The sequence below is a fragment of the Oncorhynchus kisutch genome, linkage group LG20 (assembly GCF_002021735.2).
Source record: "Oncorhynchus kisutch isolate 150728-3 linkage group LG20, Okis_V2, whole genome shotgun sequence".
NCBI classification, from domain to species: domain Eukaryota; kingdom Metazoa; phylum Chordata; class Actinopteri; order Salmoniformes; family Salmonidae; genus Oncorhynchus; species Oncorhynchus kisutch.
The window spans coordinates 47,667,178-47,690,922 of NC_034193.2; the positions used below are offsets into that span (position 1 = coordinate 47,667,178).

At 43.5% G+C, this 23,745-nt stretch overlaps 1 protein-coding gene across 1 annotated transcript in view; it reads left to right on the forward strand.

The window, feature by feature from the left end:
- The window catches only part of LOC109877965 (E3 ubiquitin-protein ligase NEURL1), a 60,997-nt gene that overhangs the window by 15,076 nt on the left and 22,176 nt on the right, over positions 1-23,745 (forward strand). The window contains exon 3 of the mRNA XM_031799598.1: positions 2,272-2,593. Coding sequence (XP_031655458.1) covers positions 2,272-2,593 — 322 coding nt within the window. The remainder of the gene's footprint in view (positions 1-2,271; positions 2,594-23,745) is intronic.

The window sequence follows — 23,745 nt, forward strand, 5'->3', positions numbered from 1 at the left end:
TAACACGGATCTGTACAATAGGTGAGACTAGCTTTAATGTGTACAGTATCTGATGTATGCACGGTATATATAATGTAAACACACCAAGTCAGGATGGTGATGCGAACACACACACACACACACACACACACACACACACACACACACACACACACACACACACACACACACACACACACACACACACACACACACACACACACACACACACACACAAACACACACACCTAGCTTATGAGCTTGTCCAGGTAAATCCTTCTTTCAGTCTACTGCTGCTTCCCCCTCCTGTTCCTGTGTCTCCCCAAATAGGCTTAGCAGCTTTCCATCTAACAAGCCAGCATGTCAACACAGTCAAAGCACTGGGTCAATACTGCTTATGGCTCCAGGGCAAGTGGTTGTGGCTTTACTGGGTGTTGGTTAAACAGTGATGAGTGAATAGCAGCAAGCACAACAGTTAATTCAGCCAAGTGCTCTAAAGCAGTGGTTCCTAAACGTCTTTTATTTATTTATATATATATATACATACAGTGGGCAAAAAAAGTATTTAGTCAGCCACCAATTGTGCAAGTTCTCCCACTTAAAAAGATGAGAGGCCTGTAATTTTCATCATCGGTACACTTCAACTATGACAGACAAAATGAGAAAAGAAAATCCAGAAAATCACATTGTAGGATTTTTTATGAATTTATTTGCAAATTATGGTGGAAAATAAGTATTTGGTCACCTACAAACAAGCAAGATTTCTGGCTCTCACAGACCTGTAACTTCTTCTTTAAGAGGCTCCTCTGTCCTCCACTCGTTACCTGTATTAATGGCACCTGTTTGAACTTGTTATCAGTATAAGAGACACCTGTCCACAACCTCAAACAGTCACACTCCCAACTCCACTATGGCCAAGACCAAATAGCTGTCAAAGGACACCAGAAACAAAATTGTAGACCTGCACCAGGCTGGGAAGACTGTGGGACTGTGGGAGCAATTATTAGGAAATGGAAGACATACAAGACCACTGATAATCTCCCTCGATCTGGGGCTCCATGCAAGATCTCACCCCGTGGGGTCAAAATGATCACAAGAACGGTGAGCAAAAATCCCAGAACCACACGGGGGGACCTAGTGAATGACCTGCAGAGAGCTGGGACCAAAGTAACAAAGCCTACCATCAGTAACACACTATGCCGCCAGTGCCAGACGTGTTCCCCTGCTTAAGCCAGTACATGTCCAGGCCCATCTGAAGTTTGCTAGAGAGCATTTGGATGATCCAGAAGAAGATTGGGAGAATGTCACATGGTCAGATGAAACCAAAATAGAACTGTTTGGTAAAAACTCAACTTGACGTGTTTGGAGGACAAAGAATGCTGAGTTGCATCCAAAGAACACCATACCTACTGTGAAGCATGGGGGTGGAAACATCATGCTTTGGGACTGTTTTTCTGCAAAGGGACCAGGACAACTGATCCGTGGTAAAGGAAAGAAGTATTGAGATAAACTTTTGTTATTGACCAAATACTTATTTTCCAACATAATTTGCAAATAAATTCATTAAAAATCCTACAATGTGATTTTCGTCCCACAACTGTCCCAGATTTAGTTTGTAATAGCCTATTTCTTTCACACAGAACGACAAGCTGTCCAATAGAATAGGTATACTTTTCAACTATGGGGGATAGCAGATTGACATAGGCTAGTGATTTTGCTGTTCATTACTCCTGTTGTTAGCTGAGGAAAATCAAATGTGGTGGTAATTTTAAAATTGCGCATCGGATTTCTGTAAGAAGGACGCACGCAATTGCGTCCTAGAGTCGCATGGTCTGTTGAGATTAATTGCCATAATCTAAATGGGGTTTCTGTCACTGTGGGTGGACGCCCTATCAGGTTACGCACCCAATGCATATTGGTCTGTTAAATGTCTTAAATGTCCGGGAAAATGAAAATGCTGCAATGTCCGGTAAATTAAAATGCTGCCTGTCAAAGGTCTGCCACCATATTTTACTAACGGAAACCCTAGTACAGTTATACAACCAAGGCAAGCCATTCACTCAACAAACCAAATAGGCCCATTACTTGCTTTCTTTTGCAACCTGTCAGCATTGTATAGGCCTCGGGCACAAAATGGAATCTCATTGACAGACAATACACAAAGGGAACCTTCAAACTTCAAGGCAACATTTAGACTTCCTTATGAAGTACAATCCTAGACCTTTACACACTTATGCTACGACAAACTGCTGTAAGACCATCGACCTATCATAGTCTGTCCTCCTTCCACAGATCACTAAGAAGCAGTGTTGCTGGAGTGGAGCTCTCCGTCTGGGCTTCACGGCTAAAGACCCGTCCCGTATCAACCCAGACAGCCTGCCCAAGTATGCCTGTCCTGACCTGGTCTCCCAGAGTGGCTTCTGGGCCAAGGCACTACCTGAGGAGTTCGCCAACGAAGGGAACGTCATCGCCTTCTGGGTGGACAAGAAGGGCCGGGTCTTCTATAGAATCAATGAGTCCAACCCGATGTTGTTCTTCAGTGGGGTGAGAACAGGAGAACCGCTGTGGGGACTGATAGATGTCTATGGGTTGACCCGTGGAGTGCAACTGCTAGGTATGTTAAGAAAGCATGCATGCACACCTACACATACATCTCCATACCATTCCTCACGTCTAGCTTCTTGGTACGGTGATGGACAATGAGAGAATTAGGAGGTTATGGCATTTGGTGATCACCCATGCCTTTACGGTGAGCACCTTATGGTCATACAGAATGTAATGGTGCGTTTTGTCCACTCCAAAGTCATGTCAGGTATTGTAACATGTTTACCTACTGTAAACATAGTGTCTCCTGACTGGGAATGAAATATATTTTCTTAAGGTGGATGAGGTTAGTGATAGTTATTCTAACCTAATGTGAACCACTCTAAGATATGATGACAAGGTCTTTACAAATGCTATCTATATATGACTAACATTTGGCCCTAGTATGTCTGCACCACTATAGCACATGGGCTGCAAAATAACTGCCCTGCTGTGCATTATCGAGGCATGCAATGCAGCTTACCATACATACCATAGAGATAGACATAGCATACGATAGCCTAGCGTTAGCCAAGGCTTAGCATGCATACCATAGCGATAGACATAGCATGCGATAACCTAGCGTTAGCCAAGGCTTTGATGTACCCAGGGCCTATGGCATACTTGTTTCATGTTTCTGTTCTCTAGGGATTCAATGTGCCAATGTTGTCATCCCGCTTATGATAAAAATAGACAAGGGGGTTGGTCACATGTTCCATAGATAGCCCATTTGATCCTAATTGCGAGCCGTGCCAATTGACAGGAGTACAGTGGTATCTCCTGTCTCGGATAGCAGAGGGGTGTGATGTGAGAGTCGTTTTATCTGAATCCCCCCCGCAATCCCCCCGCACTCCTAGTCTTGACGGGAGGCAGTGATGACAAGTAGCGATAGAAACCTAGCTGTATTCCTGAACATACTAGCACGGACTCCTGAGAGTAGCAACGTCAGACAACGGGGCCACAATTTGTTGGCCCAAAGTTCACATTGTCGTCTCGCATTACCGTGACGCCGGAAAGCAAGAATAGCATCGGGGGGAGAGAAAAAAGTTAACAAAACAAACAAAAAAGATTAAAATGTCAAGAATCATGTGTGTTCCTTTGGCTAAAAGTATATTTCCTACAATACTTGGACAGTTTGAACTCTCTTCTATAAGTCACTTGGGGAGATCCCTGGCGTCTTGGTAAACCGTATGCTGCTCGGAGTGCTGTTACAATCGCTCTCTTCAGCCCTAGTTAAATCAACACACAGCCTTTTACAGTCAGGCTATAGCCAGGGCAGCCTAGGGTGCAGAGCTCCTATAGGTCCTCAGGGGGCCTTCTGACTAACATCTGCCCTCAACATACTGGTCGCTTACATCTGAACTGTAACAGTCCTAACATTTTCTTCCCCAGATGTTTAAAAAAAAAACTTTGGCAAAGATTTTATTTTCCTGCTTTAGCTTTCCAGCTAGATCCAAAATATATACATCGTGTTTACAATAAAACCTGCGTCCTCTTATCTCTCTGTATACACAGACATGCAGCAGTCCAGCTATTTTTTCCCCCTTCAGTACTGTAGGCCTAAACATTCTTATTTAGGCACAGTAATCTCTTATAAGGATTTACATGGAACATTCTACCTTATTAGGGCTTCGTGAAATTTCACGTGACAGGAATGAACGTGGGCCTTATATTTGTTTCCACCTACCACACGCAAACCTCCAGGCTGCCTTCAGTTCATATTCCCTATCAGAGGTGGTATCTGTCAGACCAAATCACTTTTTTTCCCAAGCCTGCCGACACGCATTATGTTGCATATTCTATTCATTTAACTTAATGGCTCCACTGCACTGTACATGCGCCAGGACACGTCTGTTTAGCTGCTACTGTAAAGTCTAACATGCCCCCTAGGTAATCATCAAGGTCAGATTTAGCTTTACCTGATAGTGGTTACGGTTAGGCTAAGGAAATGTTTAACTGATCACAGGTTTATGCTTATTGGGAACGGCACAGATAGAGAAGTGCCTGAGGCATCTGTTAGTCATCCTGGTGTTCCCACAGACTACTGTTACGAACCATACCTAGAATAGGTTTCAAACTGTCTGTTCTGTATAATCAAATGCAAACCCCCGAAAGATTTATTAAATGAACGTAAACGATCCTTAATCACTGAAAAACATACTCTGTTGCAAGATATGAGCTATTTCAAAACCCATAATTACACAAACACACACACACACACACACACACACACACACACACACACACACACACACACACACACACACACACACACACACACTCACAAACACATAGAAACCGTTATTTACCATCTTACCACCAAAGTGATCACACGTGCCTACTTCTAAAAACAAAGTGCATTTTGTCATTCGATAACATCGGTTAAAGTCCCCAGGGTTGTGTTGAGGTCAGCACAAAAGGTTAGGATGACAGGATGACGCCGGTTGCACCCGGCAACAACTTCAAGGCCTCCGATTATTACACATGGCTTAGTGTGATATAGTGTTTTCCACACCTCCGGTTGGGTGATGAGCATAATTTAGGATCCAAGCTCTAGATAATGAAACCCAGACAGGCAGAATTATGGGATGAATAAATCTAGCTACTCTGGTGTTGGCAGCTTCATTCCTCATACACAGACAGACGGGCACCTTCTCTGACAACCATGAGAATGGCGATGCACTGCACTTCCCTGCCTGCCTGTCTATCTCTTTTTAACGATCTCTTCTTAACCATCTATCTCTTCTTAACTCTCTATCTCTTCTTAACTATCTTCTCTGTCTATCTTCTCTGTCTATCTCTTCTTAACAGCCTTAACTACATACCAACAAAACTAACATTTAAATGACTTCAAACGTGATACATTCTCAGTCCTGTAGTTGACGAGAGCATTGAACTTAACATACAACACCCGTCCTGCCTGTCACATTCTGTTAAAGTTCCCCAAAGCACACACATCCCTGGGTCGCTCCTCTTTTCAGTTCGCTGCAGCCAGCGACTGGAACGAGCTGCAACAAACACTCCAACTGGACCGTTTTATCTCAATCTCTTCATTCAAAGACTCGATCATGGACACTCTTACTGACAGTTGTGGCTGCTTCGCGTGATGTGTCGTTGTCTCTACCTTCTTGCCCTTTGTGCTGTTGTCTGTGCCCAATAATGTTTGTCCCATGTTTTGTGCTGCTACCATGTTGTGTTGCTACCATGTTGTTGTCGTGTTGTGTTGCTACCACTCTGTGTTGTCACGTGTGGCTGCCATGCTATGTTGTTGTCTTAGGTCTCTCTTGTCGTGGTGTGTGTTTTGTTCTATAATTTTATTTTTAATCCCAGCCCCAGTCCCCGCAGGAGGCCTTTTTGCCTTTCTTTAGGCCGTCATTGTGAATACATTTTTTTTTTCTTAACTGACTTGTTAAATAAAGGTTCAATCAAAAATGTAATAAAATGAACGTGTACTGGGTCGTTCCACGAAATGAGTGCCTTCTGCATCCCTTTGATGTGAAATTATTTTACTCCCCATCACAATTGAAAGGCTGTCACGGACCACGCTTCGATCCAACCAATTCATGCGGATGAATTACCCGATCCATGAAAACAGTCACAAACGGGCCGATGGAAACATGAAATGCGGGTCTAATTTTATAAATGCCGAAAGACAATTTGTTCGTTCGACATGGTGGGATCTTTTGTGTCCGCAAAGTTATTTTTGGGAGAACTTCACAAGGTGGAGAAAGTGCAAGGTGATGAGCTTGATGCTCCTTTCCAATAAATATCAAGGGTCTTGTTCTGGTAACTAGATTATCGGTGCTTGGCTATCCTTTGACAGATATAAATAATATCGCTCTTTATCCATAATGATCTCATCATGTAGCCTACCCGTACTGTATCTGCAAGCTGTTGGCTAGAGGAGCGCATGTGCCAAGTCCAGAGTGGGCACATTTTCTATATAACGCAGCAGTTTTTGTGACAAAACCATCGGTACAGTAGAGTTGAAAAGGCGATGGAAACCCATTTAACTTGTATTTTTTATTTGGTACATTGGAATTTAACAGCAAAGGTTATTTTGTTTATGTGCACTACACAGACTATTATCCGCAACAAGTCAGTTTGATGGAAACACATCTCTGGTGGGAAAATGAGATGGAAACCTAGCTACTGACAAAGTTTTGGCTTGGTGGCCAAACAAATGATCTGCATCGATCAATATGTAAAGGGTATTATAGGAAGCCAAATGATTAAACACTTTGGCCACCCTGTAGCCTAGATGTCACAGCCATTCATTTCTGGAACATTGTCAGTCATTACATGCATTTCAGCAAGCTCTATACTTTTTCCACTTTTTGTTGTTGTGTTGCAGCCTTTTTTTGTCACTAGACTCCACACAATACCCCATCATGTCAAAGTGGAATTATGTTTTTCAAAATATTCACAAATTAATTTAAAAAAATGAAAAGTCAATAAGTATTCAACCCCTTTGTTATGGCAAGCCTAAATAAGTTCAGGAATACACATTTGCATAACAACTCACATAATAAGAAGGCATGCACTCACTTTGTGTGCAATTGTCACACCCTGACCATAGTTTACTTTGTATATTTCTATGTTTTGGTTGGTCAGGGTGTGAGCTGAGTGGGCATTCTATGTTTCATGTCTAGTTTGTCTATTTCTATGTCTGGCCTGATATGGTTCTCAATCAGAGGCAGGTGTTAGTCATTGTCTCTGATTGGGAACCATATTTAGGTAGCCTGGGTTTCACTGTGTTTGTGGGTGATTTTCCTGTCTCTGTGTTTGCACCAGATAGGACTGTTTCGGTTTTCGGTACGTTCTTTGTTTTGTATTGATTCGTGTTTTTACGTTTGTTTATTAAACATGGATCGCAATCTACACGCCGCATTTTGGTCTGACTCTCCTTCACCACAAGAGAACCGTTACAGCAATAACATTGTTTAACCATTTTTAAGGTCCCTCAGTTGAGCAGTGAATTTCAAACACAGATACAACCACAAAGACCAGGGAGGTTTTCCAATGCCTCGCAAAGAAGGGAACCTATTGGTAGATGGGTAAAAATAAATAAAAAGCAGACATTGAATATCTCTTTGATTACACTTTGGATGGTGTATCAATACTCCCAGTCACTACAAAGATACAGGCGCCCTTCCTTACTCAGTTGCCAGAGAGGAAGGAAACTGCTCAGGGATTTCACCATGAGGCCAATGGTGACTTTCAAACAATGACAGTTTAATGGCTGTGATAGGATAAAATGTAGGATGAATCAACAATATTGTAATTACTCCACAATCCTAACCTAATTGACAAAGTGAAAAGAAGGAAGCCTGTACAGAATAAAAACATTCCAAAACGTGCATCCTGTTCGCAATAAGACACTAAAGTAAAACTGCAAAACTTTTGGCAAAGAAATAAACTCTATGTCCTGAATACAAAGTGTTATTTTTGGGGCAAATCCAACGCAACACTAAGTATCACTTTTCATATTTTCAAGCATGGTGGTGGCTGCATCATGTTATGGGTATGCTTGTCATCAGCAAGGACTAGGGAGTTTTTTATGGCAAAAAAAAAACAGAATAGAGCTAAGCACAAAAAAGACAATTAAATACATTTTAATCCTACTTTGTAACACGATAAAATGTGAAAAAAAATCAAGGAGTGTGAATACTTTCTGAAAGCACTGTATATGCTTTTTGAGTCATTAAATGCATTTTTAGCAAAGCTGCAAATGTACATGTTTTTTAAAATACATTTTGTATTGAGGTCAGCACAGAACACTAGTCTTAAAGCCTTTGGGGATATTATTGCACATGGCATAGTGTGATTTAGTGTTTTCCACCCCTACAGTTGGATGATGAGCATAGTTTAAGATCCCAGCTCTAGCTAATGAAACCCAGACAGGCAGAATTATGGGCTAGATACATCTAGCTACTCTGAGGGTGACAGTTTCATTCCACAAACACACACATGGATGGAGAGAGAGAGACACACACATCACACACACACACAGTCTTAGACAGACACACACGCACCGTCAATGACGACCATAGAAATGTAGATGCGCTTGCCTGCCTGGCTGTCAATCTATCATCTCTCTTAACTGCCTTCTCCTTTTTGGCACCATTAAGCTCACCTTCCCCGGCAATATATGTAGCCATAAACAAGTCCATATCTTTAATGGCGCTGGAATTTGGGAAAGGTGATAGCGTGACACTTCCTGCTAGAGCCTCCTAGGTAGGAACTGACCCAACACTGTTAAAATGAAGTGCTTTGTAACAATGAGCTCACCACCATCTTGAAGGAGACGGAACCTTAACTTTGCTGTAGTATTGAAACACATCATCCTGAGAGGTTTTGAAATATTGCATGGTGTGTTGTAACACCACTAAATCAAGCGATGTGCAACACCTTGCCAGGGACTGGGAGCACTCACAGAAAATATTTCAAACACTATTTTGGTGTTTCAAGTTCTGTTGAGTGCAGAATTAGATCCCTTCACTTTTGGTGTAGCTTCCTCTCTCTAAAGCTTCTAAACACCATTATGATGTTTTGAATCCTGTCTAGTGCAGATGTAGATCACTTTTTCTGGGGTGTCTTAATGTTTAACTTTCTTTTATGTATATGAGAACTTGCCTTTCTATACAATTCTGGCAGGCATTGTCAGACCCAACTGAAGGTTGACCTGCAAGAACTTGAGGATTCTGCCTTTACCTCTTTCATTAACATTAATGAATGTGGGAATGGGTGCAGTCTTCGTTGAACCTCATTTTCCCTGACGGTTTTGATAACTGCTCGTCATGGTCCATGGTCCATGGTCCACATCATGGCACAACGAGCTTAACGTAGAGTTTTCTTTCTTCAAACATGCACACGACATTGTGTGAGAAAAAAAAATCACAAAGTCCAAATTGTTTGAATTACCCACAATCCTCTGAAAACAGAGTCAAGTGGCAAGACAGGAAATGCAAGGTGTTTCAAACCAAAGACTTCCAATGAGTTCAATCACTCAATGTTCTCTTTCTTTGGTTATCCTCATAAAAGACACATTTTCAACAACATATTAAGTTGGACGTATTTGTACATTATTTTGGTCAAATGGAAATAGTGAATAATTGAAACGACTTGCATCCATTTTGACACTTTATTGAGACAGTTCTGAAATGATTAGAGGGGATAGAGATCGGTGGGATAAACAGAATGAAGGGTTGGAGCAGGGAAATTATACCTGGTCTTCGTTGGGGAGAGGGGTGACTAACCCGGGTGCGTTACCGCCAAACAATTTCAATTCACCACAGACTCATTTCCTACAGTGTGGCTGTGTGGTTCAGCGGGTAACATTCCAATGAAATGTACCATCTGTTCTGCCTGTCCTTTTCCCAATCTGTCTAAATGAAGAAAATGTAAGGTGGAATTCCACAATTCCATATTTTTGCTGTACTTTTTAGTACCTTTTTGAATAATGTATTGTATGGTCGTATTTTACATGTCTGCTGGACTTACCAACAAACAGGAGCAGGGGGAAACATTTTAAATAAACTTTTGTTGGCGTTTCGAGATTTTGCCGTCTCCGTAGTCTCTTATCATCAACCAATATTTAGGCTATAAACCACTTGCATTTATAAACCTATAAGACTTTTCACGGTTTCGTGACACAATCATGGTGTTTTGAGACTTTCTACTTTTACAGTGTAGGTAGGAACTGATTTACGGTTTCAGGCCTTTAAAGCTACAGTACGTAACTTTTTGGGGCGACTAAACCAAATTCACATAGAAAGAGTTATAGATCTTTCTTCTAGAAAGCAAGTCTAAGAAGCTGTAGATCTGTTCTATGTGTGCTATTTCTATGCTTCCCATTCCGAAGTTTCATTTTTGGGTTTTTTACTTTAGGTTTTGTACACCAGCTTCGAACAGCTGAATAGACAATATTTTGGGTTATGGAAATTATATTTCACAGCGGTGTAGATGGTACAATGAGTCTCTACACAACGACTGCTTGTTTTGTCACATAAACTGAAATTAGGTAAACTATTAGAATTTTAGCAACCAGGAAATGCCGATATCTGCGTAGTGCATTTTTAACTAGGCAAATGCAATGTCTTCTGGGTTGGGGCAGAATAATGAGCCTGATGCCCCTCAGTGGCTTTACATCCAGCAGGGTAAAAAGGTTGTTTCATAAATATAAATGGAGCTCCGGTGCTTCATGGCTGTCTGTCACACACCGTTCACGTGTGCAATGCTCGTGCACGTACAGATGCAGAGGCATACAAGTATGAACACACACACACACACACAAACAGGTCCATAGAACTGGGGTAGAGAGGTTGAGGAGTTCCAGCTGCTGTTTCGAAAACAGGGGGGCCAGGCCGTGCAGTGACTAGGTCACAGTGGAACCTTAATCAGAGTGGGGCACCAAAGTGAAAATGAGGCAGGGAGACTGACTTCAAAAACACTGTGTGACAGTTAAGAGACCTTTTAGGTTCTTCTAACTGTAACAATGTTCAATGACTCTGTCTCACACACGCACACACACACACGCACCTACACACACACACACACACACACACACACACACACACACACACACACACACACACACACACACACACACACACACACACACACACACACAGAGAAAAATCCAATCCGGAAGTGACTCATCTTTTGAAAGCTCTGCGCTTGAGCAGTGAATGGGATATCAACCAGATTACCTTTTCTCCGTATTCCCCAAGGTGTCTACAGCATTGTGACGTAGTTTTACGCATTTATGTTGAAGAATACCTGTAAGCGGCTACATTGCGCAACTGGTCACCTGATGGCTCCCAGGGTGACTCTCGCGTAAAATACAGAGGTAGCCATTATTCCAATCGGTCCTACTGAAAAACCAATTGTCCTGGTGGATATATTATTGAATAGATGTTTGAAAAACACCTTGAGGATTGATTATAAACAATGTTTGCTATGTTTCTGTCGATATTATGGAGCTAATTTGGAATATTTTTCGGTGTTTTCGTGACTGCAATTTCGGGCGATTTCTCAGCCAAACCTGAAGAACAAACCTAGCTATTTCGCCTACAAAAATAATATTTTGGTAAAAAAAGAACATTGGCTATCTAACTGGGAGTCTCGTGAGTGAAAACATCCAAAGCTCATCAAAGGTAAACGATTTAATTGGATTGCTTTTCTGATTTCCGTGACCAAGTTACCTGCTGCTAGCTGAAAATCTGAGATGGCAGGGTGATTAACAAAAGGCTAAGCTGTGTCTCAATATATTTCCCTTGTGATTTTCATGAATAGGAATATTTTCTAGGAATACTTATGTCCGTTGCGTTATGCTAATTAGTCAGTCGATGATTACGCTCCCGCACCCTGGATGGGGAGTCACTAGAGGTTTTAATACACTCCAGTACACTTGAAGTGCTCTAAGTACTGTCTTTCACTATGCGTCAACATAAACACTGTCTGAACTATAGAATTCCTCAATGTAACATAGTATAAACACACTGTATGAACTATAGAATTCCTCAATGTAACACAACATAAATATACTACATGAATTATGGAATATCTCAAATTAACACAGTTGTCAATGATCTCAACGATTGACAGGTCAGCCTAACCTTCTCTCTCTCTCTCTCTCTCTCTCGCTCTCTCTCCATCTCTCCATCTCTCCATCTCTCTCTCTCTGATAGAAAATCAGAAGGTAAATATACATTTCAAAGCAAGGGAACATTCTGTTACTTTCCCTGAAAACATTTTCAAAGCGTGTGTGTGTTTTCAGAGAATACTCCAGGACATTCAAAAGCCGAGCTGCTCCTTGACCTGTTTAAAAAGTTTTCAATACAAGTAGATTTGTACTTTCTCCCATTTTGGCTCAATGTATTGTTTATACTGTAGGGCAAAACACCAGTGATTGCGGAATGTGCTCTTTTCTATAGATGTCGGCAGGGGCAACAGTGAAAAAAAGAGCCCAATGTTTTGACACGGGGGAACACAAGCTGTGAAAGCTTGATGGATGAGGTTGTGAGAAAAAATGGGTGCTTTTGTTTATGTCTTTTGCGAATGTGTCAGAGAAATGTCGCTTATCTCTGACAAGGTGTCGCAATGTCTAGAAGGTTGTCCGAACCTTGTAGAGTGTGTGTGTGTGTGTGTGTGTGTGTGTGTGTGTGTGTGTGTGTGTGTGTGTGTGTGTGTGTGTGTTAGGAGAGATGTGAAGAATGAAAATATGCCAGGTCTGATACGGAAACATATTAAAATCTTTCATATTTCTATGTTGTCTGGTTGGCAGCAGGTTAGAAACCTGACGTCTCTTCATGGTTATACAGCACCTTTCGCGTATGATTTGTTGTGCTGAGGTATCAAATCAAATTTGATTGGTCACATACATGTGTTTAGCAGATGTTATTGCGGGTGTAGCGAAATGCTTGTGGAGGTCTACACATTTTTTTCTGAGGTCTTGGCTGATTTCTTTTGATTTCCCCATGATGTCAAGCAAAGAGGCACTGAGTTTGAAGGTAGGCCTTGAAATACATCCACAGGTACACCTCCAATTGACTCAATTTATGTCAATTAGCCTATCAGAAGCTTCTAAAGCCATGACATCATTTTCTGGAATTTCCCAAGCTGTTTAAAGGCAAAGTCAACTTAGTGCATGTAAACTTCTGACCCACTGGAATTGGGATACAGTGAATTATAAGTGAAAAAATCTGTCTGTTAACAATTGTTGGAAAAATGACTTGTGTCATGAACAAAGTAGAAGCCCTAACCAACTTACCAAAACTATAGTTTGTTAGCAAGTAATTTGTGGAGTGGTTGAAAAACAAGTTTTATTGACTCCAACCTAAGTGTTTGTAAACTACCGACTTCAACTGTAGACCTGTCCTTATCGATAAATCCAATAAGACAGAACTTTTATATACAGTACAGATCATTTCAGACATCGCAGACAAGCATAGAGGCTCTTGCAGTGTAGTTGACTGCGTCCCTGTTTGGAGTTAACACAGTTTAAACCTTTGTGACCAGCTGTAGAGAATTACTCTATTAACGTAAGGATTAATGACATATGAGATCTGGATGGAACCAGTCTGCTTGGGCTGGGTTTTGCTGGCTCGTTCCAAGATATGTGATATGTCGTGGTGCAGCTGTGTAGTGGCACAAACTAATGATTATTGGGAGGGAGGGAGGGAGGGAGGGAGGGAGAGAGGGAGAGAGGGGGAGAGAGAGAGGGAGGGAGAGAGGGAGAGAGGGAGGGAGGGAGAGAGGGAGAGAGGGAGGGAGGGAGAGACGGAGGGAGAGACGGAGGGAGGGAGGGAGAGACGGAGGGAGGGAGGGAGAGACGGAGGGAGAGACGGAGGGAGGGAGGGAGAGACGGAGGGAGGGAGGGAGAGACGGAGGGAGGGAGGGAGAGACGGAGGGAGGGAGGGAGGGAGAGAGGGAGGGAGGGAGGGAGGGAGGGAGGGAGGGAGAGAGGGAGAGAGGGAGGGAGGGAGAGACGGAGGGAGGGAGGGAGGGAGAGACGGAGGGAGGGAGAGACGGAGAGACGGAGGGAGGGAGGGAGGGAGAGACGGAGGGAGGGAGAGACGGAGGGAGGGAGGGAGAGACGGAGGGAGGGAGGGAGAGACGGAGGGAGGGAGGGAGAGACGGAGAGACGGAGGGAGGGAGGGAGGGAGAGACGGAGAGACGGAGGGAGAGACGGAGGGAGAGACGGAGGGAGAGACGGAGGGAGAGACGGAGGGAGAGACGGAGGGAGAGAGGGAGAGACGGAGGGAGGGAGAGACGGAGAGACGGAGGGAGGGAGGGAGAGACGGAGGGAGGGAGGGAGAGACGGAGGGAGGGAGGGAGAGACGGAGGGAGGGAGGGAGAGACGGAGAGAGGGAGGGAGAGAGGGAGGGAGAGACAGAGAGAGGGAGGGAGGGAGGGAGGGAGAGACAGAGAGAGAGAGGGAGGGAGGGAGGGAGAGACAGAGAGAGAGAGAGGAAGGGACAGAGAATGATGGGATGAGTGAAAAAGTGGGAGTGAGGAAGAAAGTGAGAGAGATAGAGAGAAGGAAAGAAGGAGCGGTAGAGAGAGAGAGAATAAATGGGTGTGAGAAGAGAGGCATTAGCATAGAAGAACATTCATCAAAGCAAGCTAATTCACTATTTTGCTTTACTCTCACCGCAAACTCACAATGTTTTCTCACTTACTTTTACCCTAAGGATACTGAGAGAGTAACTACCGAGAGATGGTAGTTCATTTGAGACAATTTGCTAAATAACCCTGCAGCAACAGGAAATGTGAACTATTATGCAGATTATAATGAATGGACATTATAGGTCTGAAATTTGTAAGTGGAAATTACAAACTTCCGAAGCCTTTTTAAACCTCAAATACACTACAGGTTTTACATTTCAGGAACGTTCTCCTGCAGCAGGGTGATCAAATTCAGATCCCACATCTGTATATAAACTAATGACGATTCTAATGGCAACAAGAAAAGATTTACAACTGCTGAGAGGTCGGCCAAGGTTGAAACGCAAACATATAGATGACACGTGTCACTGGAGTAAGGACTTTCTCAAGGAATATCTGCAATATGTCCCCATATGGAAAACATCTCCTATTATTATTATTATCAACGTATTGCACATAGAAGATGGATACTGAAGTCGAGATTATTGGACCCTTGGTTCCTTGCCACGTTTTGGACCAATCGTCCACTATGTTCTTGGTCCAATCTTATGTCTGCGGTAACATGAAGTCATTTGGAACACTGGAAGTTATTGAGGGACGTTATCCAAACGTTACCCAAAACCATAGACGCAGACCACAGAGGTTACTGGTTACGGTCCACTGAGGGGAAAACACACTCCTGTCTGTGAAATGGTTATTTGATTATTTTCGTGTTTTGACTGGCATTGAGGTTTGACTTGGCCGAACGGTCTAATTCCTAGCTAATACTGTAGGTGCACTTATAAGTCCCCTGGTCAAATCAGGTGATCCAAGGATAATACGCGCTAGGATAAATGATGTTGTAACTTTGTGGTTTTAAGTGTTCAAACTGGAAATGTATTGTAGAAAGAGCAGTTTGAATGTCACAACGGTCTCCGCATTCAAAATACAAATGAATTGTCTGGCTGTGTTTATGGACATAAATGTCAAATGTACTGTAGAAGTCAAGGTCATTGTTTGGTCAGTGGTTTGGATCGACAGAGAAAAAATATTCTGTATGGTTTGGCAGTGAAACCAATTTGAGATTATGTTGACTGAGTTTAATACTAATTTCCTATTTTGTAGGACATTTTGAAGTCGATTAAACCCACTGGGCAAGACCTGGTTGAATCAATTTTGTTTCCACGTCATTTTAACAAAATAATTCAGTGTGATGACGTTGAATCAACGTGGAAAACTGATTGGATTTGGGAAAAAGTCATCAACGTAAAGGAATGTTGTCCTTTTTTTCACCAAACTTTGAGCCTAAATCCAATAACACAGTGAAATGTTTAGTTGTTTCCGGATTTAATTCACATCAGTTGACATCTCAACCAAATGTAAATCCAAACTAGACGTTGAACTGGTCGTCTGTGCCCAGTGGGAAGACACCAGAGGTGTAATGCCAAGATGTATGTTGTCCTTCCTGACGTTGTACTTCATGTCTTTCACGTCCTAAAATGGACACCGTACAGTGGGGAAGTGTGGGAAACAACACAATTTATATAGCCCTGTTGTCACGCCCTGACCTTAGTTAGCTTCGTTTTCTTTATTATTTTGGTTGGGTCAGGGTGTGACGAGGGTGGTATGTGTGTTTTTGTCTTGTCTAGTGTTTTTGTACTTCTATGGGGTTTTGGTATTGTCTAGGTATATTTGTAGGTCAATGGTGGCCTGAATTGGTTCCCAATCAGAGACAGCTGTTTATCGTTGTCTCTGATTGGGGATCCTATTTAGGTTGCCATTTTCCATTTTTGGTTTTGTGGGTTATTGTCTATGTGTAGTTGCCTGTCAGCACTCGTGTTGTATAGCGCCACGGTTGGTTAGTTCGTTTAGTGTTCTTCGTGTAAATAAAAACAAATATATTCTTATCACACTGCGCCTTGGTCTCCTCGTTATGACGAACGTGACACCTGTCTAAACATATAGGTGATGCATAGAAGATTGCAAGACAATACATTCAATCCATGTCAAAGGCAGTCCCTTACATTGGCTGGAATTAATTCCCTCCTTTTGACCTGATAATTGATTAGCCAAATAACAGCTCTGTACCCACCACAATCCAGACCTGGGTTCAAATACTACTCGAAGTAACTTCAAATGCTTTATCTGTTCTTAATTGAGTTTGACTGGCTTAATGGAACCCAATAGCCCCAATACTGCAAACCCTGCCCATCTTGCATTCTAGGCAGTTGAGAGCGAACACTCAAAATTATTTGAAAAATTGTAAATAGTACTTGAACCCAGACCTGCCACGGTCTGGTTGGAGCAGTCGAGCAGGAGGAAAACTGACTGAGAGAGGCTTTAATATAAGAACCTTATGATGGATTTATTAATCTATTAATGCTTAGGCCCTGACCACTGATTGGTTGAGAGATGTTGCACATGCTGAATTTTGCTGATGACCTTAGGGACTGGGGCTTTTGTGACTTATGGAGAGCATTTGTGCCTGGGCTTTTGTTTTGGAGCCATGTGGCGTGTGTCGCCTCCCAAAAGGCTGTTGATCTTTCCAGCCTGGGGGTTCGAAATCGACCTGCCGGCGAGGAGAGGGAGCAACTGGCCCAAAGCCAGGGAGTATCAGGGTATACGGCACCATCCCTCGAACCCTCCCTGGCTGCCCCTCTCGCTCTCTCTCTCTCTCTCTCTCCACTTCATCTCTTTTCTCTCTCTTTCTATCCACTCACTCACTGTACCCCTCTCTCTTTCTCTCTCTCACTCAATCACTCTCTCTCTTTCTATCCCTCTCACACACACACTTCTTTACCTCTCTCACCCACCTCTCTCTTTCTCCAACTCTCTCTCTCCACCTCTCTCCATCCCTCTTTATCTCTCCATCACTTAGTCTCTCCTGGGAACCATCTCAAACATGAGCACTCTCCTCCCCATCCATCCCCGCCCGTCTCAGCTGTGCAGCTCTACTTCTAAAAGAACACAGCTGTGAGCTTCTCTCCTTCCTCCATACTCCACTTCTCCTCTCCTCCTTTCAGCCCCGTCCCAATCCTCCACTCCCATCAGTCTCTCACATCTTATGAATCCCTGAGAGTTTGTAAATAAAGCCAAGCTCAGAGAGAGAGAGAGAGAGAGAGAGAGAGACCAGATGTATAACTGTGCAAATCCCCCCTCTCACAGGGACGGGCCCTGGCACGTTCACTCTGCTAAACCCACATAAAAAATACTACACACTGTGGAAACCCTCTATCATGTGTCGTACTTACCATAGAATGTTGTAGAATACTATAGTAGATACAACAGTATTATCTGCAAGAAAAACACTGCAGCAAATACTACAGAAATGTCCACAAAAACACTACAGTCTCCAAAAACACTACACTTTTTAAACTATACTAAATACTACAGTAGTTAATGTGCATATACCCTGCCCATTCCCCTCCCACATATTGCAATATATACCACTCATAAGTAAGAGACCTACATGCCACATAAAGACCATATATTGTGTTCCCTACAGGTTATAGAAAATATCCTGTTATAGTATTTCTCTAGTAGGTTTCCTTAAGGAGAAAGCCGCCACTTATATGTCAAAGATAATAAAACAAGATCACTATTGTAAAAACTACAGTAATATCCCCAAAAACACTACAGTAAATACTATAGTATACTACAGTCCACAAAAGAACAACAATAAATACTACAGTATACTACAATCTGTCAAAACACTACATTAATTACTATAGTATATACTACAGTTATTTTACTACAGTATATATACTATAGTTAACTGTAAGTACTACTGTGTACTACAGTAAATACTATAGTATTTTTTCATGTGGAAAGCTAGCAAAGCCTCTATGCCAGCCAGCCTATCCCTCTCCTTCTTCTCCCTCTCCTCCCTCCTCTTCCCCTCACATACACAGCATTAGTAGCCTGCTAGCTTCACTGGCAATCCCAATCAAACGCTCAGAGAAAGAGCCCAAACACCCCCCCCCCCCCCCCCCCCCCCCTCCTCCATTTTGTATACTTGTTGGTTTTGCCCAACAGGTGCTGCATTTGGTTCTCAATTGAATGTGTTTGGATTTTAAATACTTTTTCCCCCCTCTCCTAGTGTATTGACTACAGCTGCCTCGCTTTGTGTCCCCATTACAGTTAGTTTCCTTAACATGGTTAGATTGGGATGGTGTGTGTGTGTGTGTGTGTGTGTGTGTGTGTGTGTGTGTGTGTGTGTGTGTGTGTGTGTGTGTGTGTGTGTGTGTGTGTGTGTGTGTGTGTGTGTGTGTGTGTGTGTGTGTGTGTGTGTGTGTGTGTGTGTGTGTGTATGTGTGTCAGTGAGAGGCCAGAGTGCCCACTTTGTTTGAAGCTTCTTTCAGAGAGCTGCAATTGCAAATCTGTGCCCTCGGCCAATTGGCCAATGAGAACGCACATCTGTGGGCAGCCTATCTGACAAGGACCAATTGGGACAAAGGGGTTTGTCGCTAGCTTAAAGAGCAGGTGCACCATGATGAGTGGGCAGCAGCTGGTGCAGTTACACGCATACACTCACACATACACAAACTTACACACACAAACATACACAAACACACACTCCACTTTTTCAGTATAGGCACAGCATCCTTCACTCTTTTATCTTCCCGCTCATATTCTCCTCCCTCTCTCCGTCTCAATAGGGGCACAAGGTAAACATGCACTGCCGTTTAGAACTGGTCGACAGAGACCTCCTTTCATGAAGAACTGGGCCAAAGCCTAACATCTTGAAACTGTGTTCATGAATGTCAACATTCAGCTCGGCAGAAAAAAATAACCGTTATCGAATCTCATGATACAATCTTCATGATGATTGCTGTATTTGTTATACAGTACGACTAGCTCTTGTCCACGGCACTAGCAAGTCCCTCTACTAACACATGTTTTACCCTAAGTAGAGGAACGTGCGAACGCCCTGGGCCAGAGCTAGTGTAAGATCAGATCATGCACCATATTCTGCATTCAGTGGAGACTGTTGACTCACAGAGTGACTCAAATCAGGAGATATGGTATGCAGTAGACATACTGTATACCGTCACTGAACTTGACTGGAAGCTACAGTACATGCCTTTTCATTCTGCTGAGAGAGAGAGAGAGAGAGAGAGAGAGAGAATTAATAGGTGGGCTGCTCCCCTCTTTCAGCATTCCTAATCTGACATTGTCTCAACTCCTCTCCTTCTATCCCACCCTCTCCTTTCACATCCTTCCGTCTCTTCTCCTAAATCCCGTTATCCCCTGAGTCGTGTTATCATCATGCCCTCCTCCCAAACTCCATTCCTCCGTGCCTCTCCCGTGTCCGTGGGTTCCTCAGCTATTCCTCGGCATGCCAAACGTCTATCCCCAACCCTAATCCAATTTAGGACAGAGCTCTGCAGTAATGAAAGAAAGCCACACGCCACTCTCGGCTACATTTGATGATGCCATGATGTCATTCTCAAAGAGCCTGGTGATTTGATTTGAGGGAGCCTAGAGCAGGGCAGGACAACAGAACACTACAGTAAATACATGGTTGGCCGCAGCCACCCCCCCCCCCCCCCCCTCGCTAGAAAAAAGTTAGTTACAGCAAAGAGAAATAAACTACGTTTTAACATTCATTCCCATATGCTGTTGTAAAGCCAGTATGCTTGAATGTTACACTTTTTTTCCCATGGGGAGGTGGGAAAATTTTGCAATTTTATAACTCAGTTCCTGAAATTCTACACATTTTGTCAATAGGGTGGAGGCAAATGTTTGCAGTTTTCAATATGATAACTGATAATCAGTGGGCCCCGCCCCAGTCAGTAATTAGATCATATTTACCACAAATGAAGATAGCTGACCGTTAATTTATCAATCTTAAAAAATGTTTTGCTGACGTGGGCTAATTGAGTGACTGCTGATTCACAACCATGTTTCTAAATTGCACCTTCTGGGGTAGTGGGTGTAATCAATCAATCAAATTTATTTATAAAGCCCTTCATACATTAGTTGATGTCACTAAGTGCTGTACAGAAACCCAGCCTGAAACCCCAAACAGCAAGCAATGCAGATGTAGAAGCACGGTGGCTAGGAAAAACTCCCTAGAAAGGCCAGAACCTGGGAAGAAACCTAGAGAGGAACCAGGCTCTGAGGGTTGGCCAGTCCTCTTCTGGCTGTGCCGGTGGAGAGTACATGGCCATTTAAGGCCAGATTGCTCAAACAGTCATTAATGACCGGCAGGGTCAAATAATAATCACAGTGATTGTAGAGGGTGCAACAGGTCAGCACCCCAGGAGTAAATGTCAGTTGGCTTTTCATAGCCGAGCATTCAGAGGTCGAGACAGCAGGTGCGGTAGAGAGAGAGAGAGAGCGAGTCGAAAACAGTAGGGCCGGGACTAGGTAGCACGTCTGGTGAACAGGTCAGGTTTCCCTAGCCGCAAGCAGAAATATTGAAACTGGAGCAGCAGCACGACCAGGTGGACTGGGGAGAGCCAGGAGTCATCAGGGCAGGTAGTCCTGAGGCATGGGCCAAGAGCCCAGGTCCTCCGGGAGGGGAGACAGAAGGAGAGAGAGAATTAGAGGGAGCATACTGACATTCATATAGGACACGCGATAAGACAGGAGAATTATACCAGATATTATAAACTGACCCCGGCACATAGACTATTGCAGCATAGATACTGGAGACTGAGACAGGGGTGTGTCTGGGGACACGTGGCCCTGTCTGACGATACCCCCGGACAGGGCCAACCAGGCAGGATATAACCCCACCCACTTTGCCAAAGCACAGCCCCCACACCACTAGAGGGATATCAACAGACCACAAACTTACTACCCTGAGACAAGGCTGAGTATACCCCACGTAGATCTCCTCCACCGCACAAGCCAGAGGGGGCGCAAAACCAGACAGGAAGAGCACGTCTGTGACTCAACCCACTCAAGTGACACACCCATCCTAGGGACGGCATGGAATAGGGTCAAAGGCAGAGAATCCCAGTGGAGAGAGGGGAGCCGGCCAGGCAGAGACAGCAAGGGCAGTTTGTCGCTCCAGTGCCTTGCCGTTCACCTTCGCACCCCTGGGCCAGACTTCACTCAATCATAGGACCTACTGAAGAGATGAGTCTTCAGTAAAGACTTAAAGGTCGAGACCGAGTCTGCGTCTCTCGCATGGATAGGCAGATCATTCCATAAAAATGTATATCTGTAGGAGAAAGCCCTGCATCCAGCTGTTTGCTTAGAAATTCTAGGGACAATACGTCTTGTAACCGTAGCGTACGTGTAGGTATGTACGGCAGGACCAAATCGGAGAGATGGGTAGGAGTGTCGTTTCTCTTTGCTTATTTGAACTGTTCTTGACATAATATGGATAGGTCTATCTTCTGTATACCCATCCTACCTTGTCACAACACAACTGATTGGCTCAAACGCATTAAGAAGGAAAGAAATTCCACAAATTAGCTTTTAACAAGGCACACCTATTAATTGAAATGCATTCCAGGTGAAACTAGTTGAGAGAATGCCAAGAGTGTACAAAGCTGTCATTGACCCAAACTGCTACAGACCTATATCTATCCTACCCTGCCTTTCTAAGGTCTTTGAAAGCCAAGTCAACAAACAGATTACCGACCATTTCGAATCCCACCGCATCTTCTCCGCTATGCAATCTGGTTTCAGAGCTGGTCATGGGTGCACCTCAGCCACACTCAAGGTCCTAAACGATATCTTAACCGCCATTGATAAGAACAATAGTGTGCAGCTGTATTCATTGACCTGGCCAAGGCTTTCGACTCTGTCAATCACCACATCCTCATCGGCAGACTCGATAGCCTTGGTTTCTCAAATGATTGCCTCGCCTGGTTCACCAACTACTTCTCTGATAGAGTTCAGTGTGTCAAATCGGAGGGCCTGTTGTCCGGACCTCTGGCAGTCTCTATGGGGGGTGCCACAGGGTTCAATTCTTGGGCCGACTCTCTTCTCTGTATACATCAATGATTTCATTCTTGCTGCTGGTGAGGTTCTGATCCACTTCTACGCAGACGACACCATTCTGTATACTTCTGGCCCTTCTTTGGACACTGTGTTAACAACCCTCCAGACGAGCTTCAATGCCAAACAACTCTCTTTCCGTGGCCTTCAACTGCTCTTAAATACAAGTAAACCTAATGCATGCTCTTCAACCGATCGCTGCCTGCACCTGCCTACCCATCCAGCATCACTATGGACGGTTCTGACTTAGAATATGTGGACAACTACAAATACTTAGGTGTCTGGTTAGACTGTAAACTCTCCTTCCAGACTCACATAAAACATCTCCAATCCAAAGTTAAATCTAGAATTGACTTCCTATTTCGCAACAAAGCATCCTTCACTCCTTCACTGGCTGGCCCTCGCTTCATACTCGTCGCCAAACCCACTGGCTCCAGGTCATCTACAAGACCCTGCTATGTAAAATCCCCCCTTATCTCAGCTCGCTGGTCACCACAGCAGCACTCACCTGTAGCTCGCGCTCCAGCAGGTATATATCTCTGGTCACCCCCAAAACCAATTCCTACTTTGGCTGCCTCTCCTTCCAGTTCTCTGCTGCCAATGACTGGAACGAACTACAAAAATCTCTGAAACTGGAAACACTTATCTCCCTCACTAGCTTTTAGCACCAGCTGTCAGAGCAGCTCAGAGATTACTGCACCTGTACATAGCCCATCTATAATTTAGCCCAAACAACTACCTCTTCCCCTACGGTATTTATTTATTTATTTTCCTCCTTTGCACCCCATTATTTTTATTTCTACTTTGCACATTCTTCCACTGCAAATCTACCATTCCAGTGTTTTACTTGCTATATTGTATTTACTTTGCCACCATGGCCTTTTTTTTGCCTTTACCTCCCTTATCTCACCTCATATGCTCACATCGTGTATAGACTTTTTTATTGACTGTATGTTTGTTTTACTCCATGTGTAACTCTGTGTCGTTGTATGTGTCGAACTGCTTTGCTTTATCTTGGCCAGGTCACAGTTGTAAATGAGAACTTGTTCTCAACTGGCCTACCTGGTTAAATAA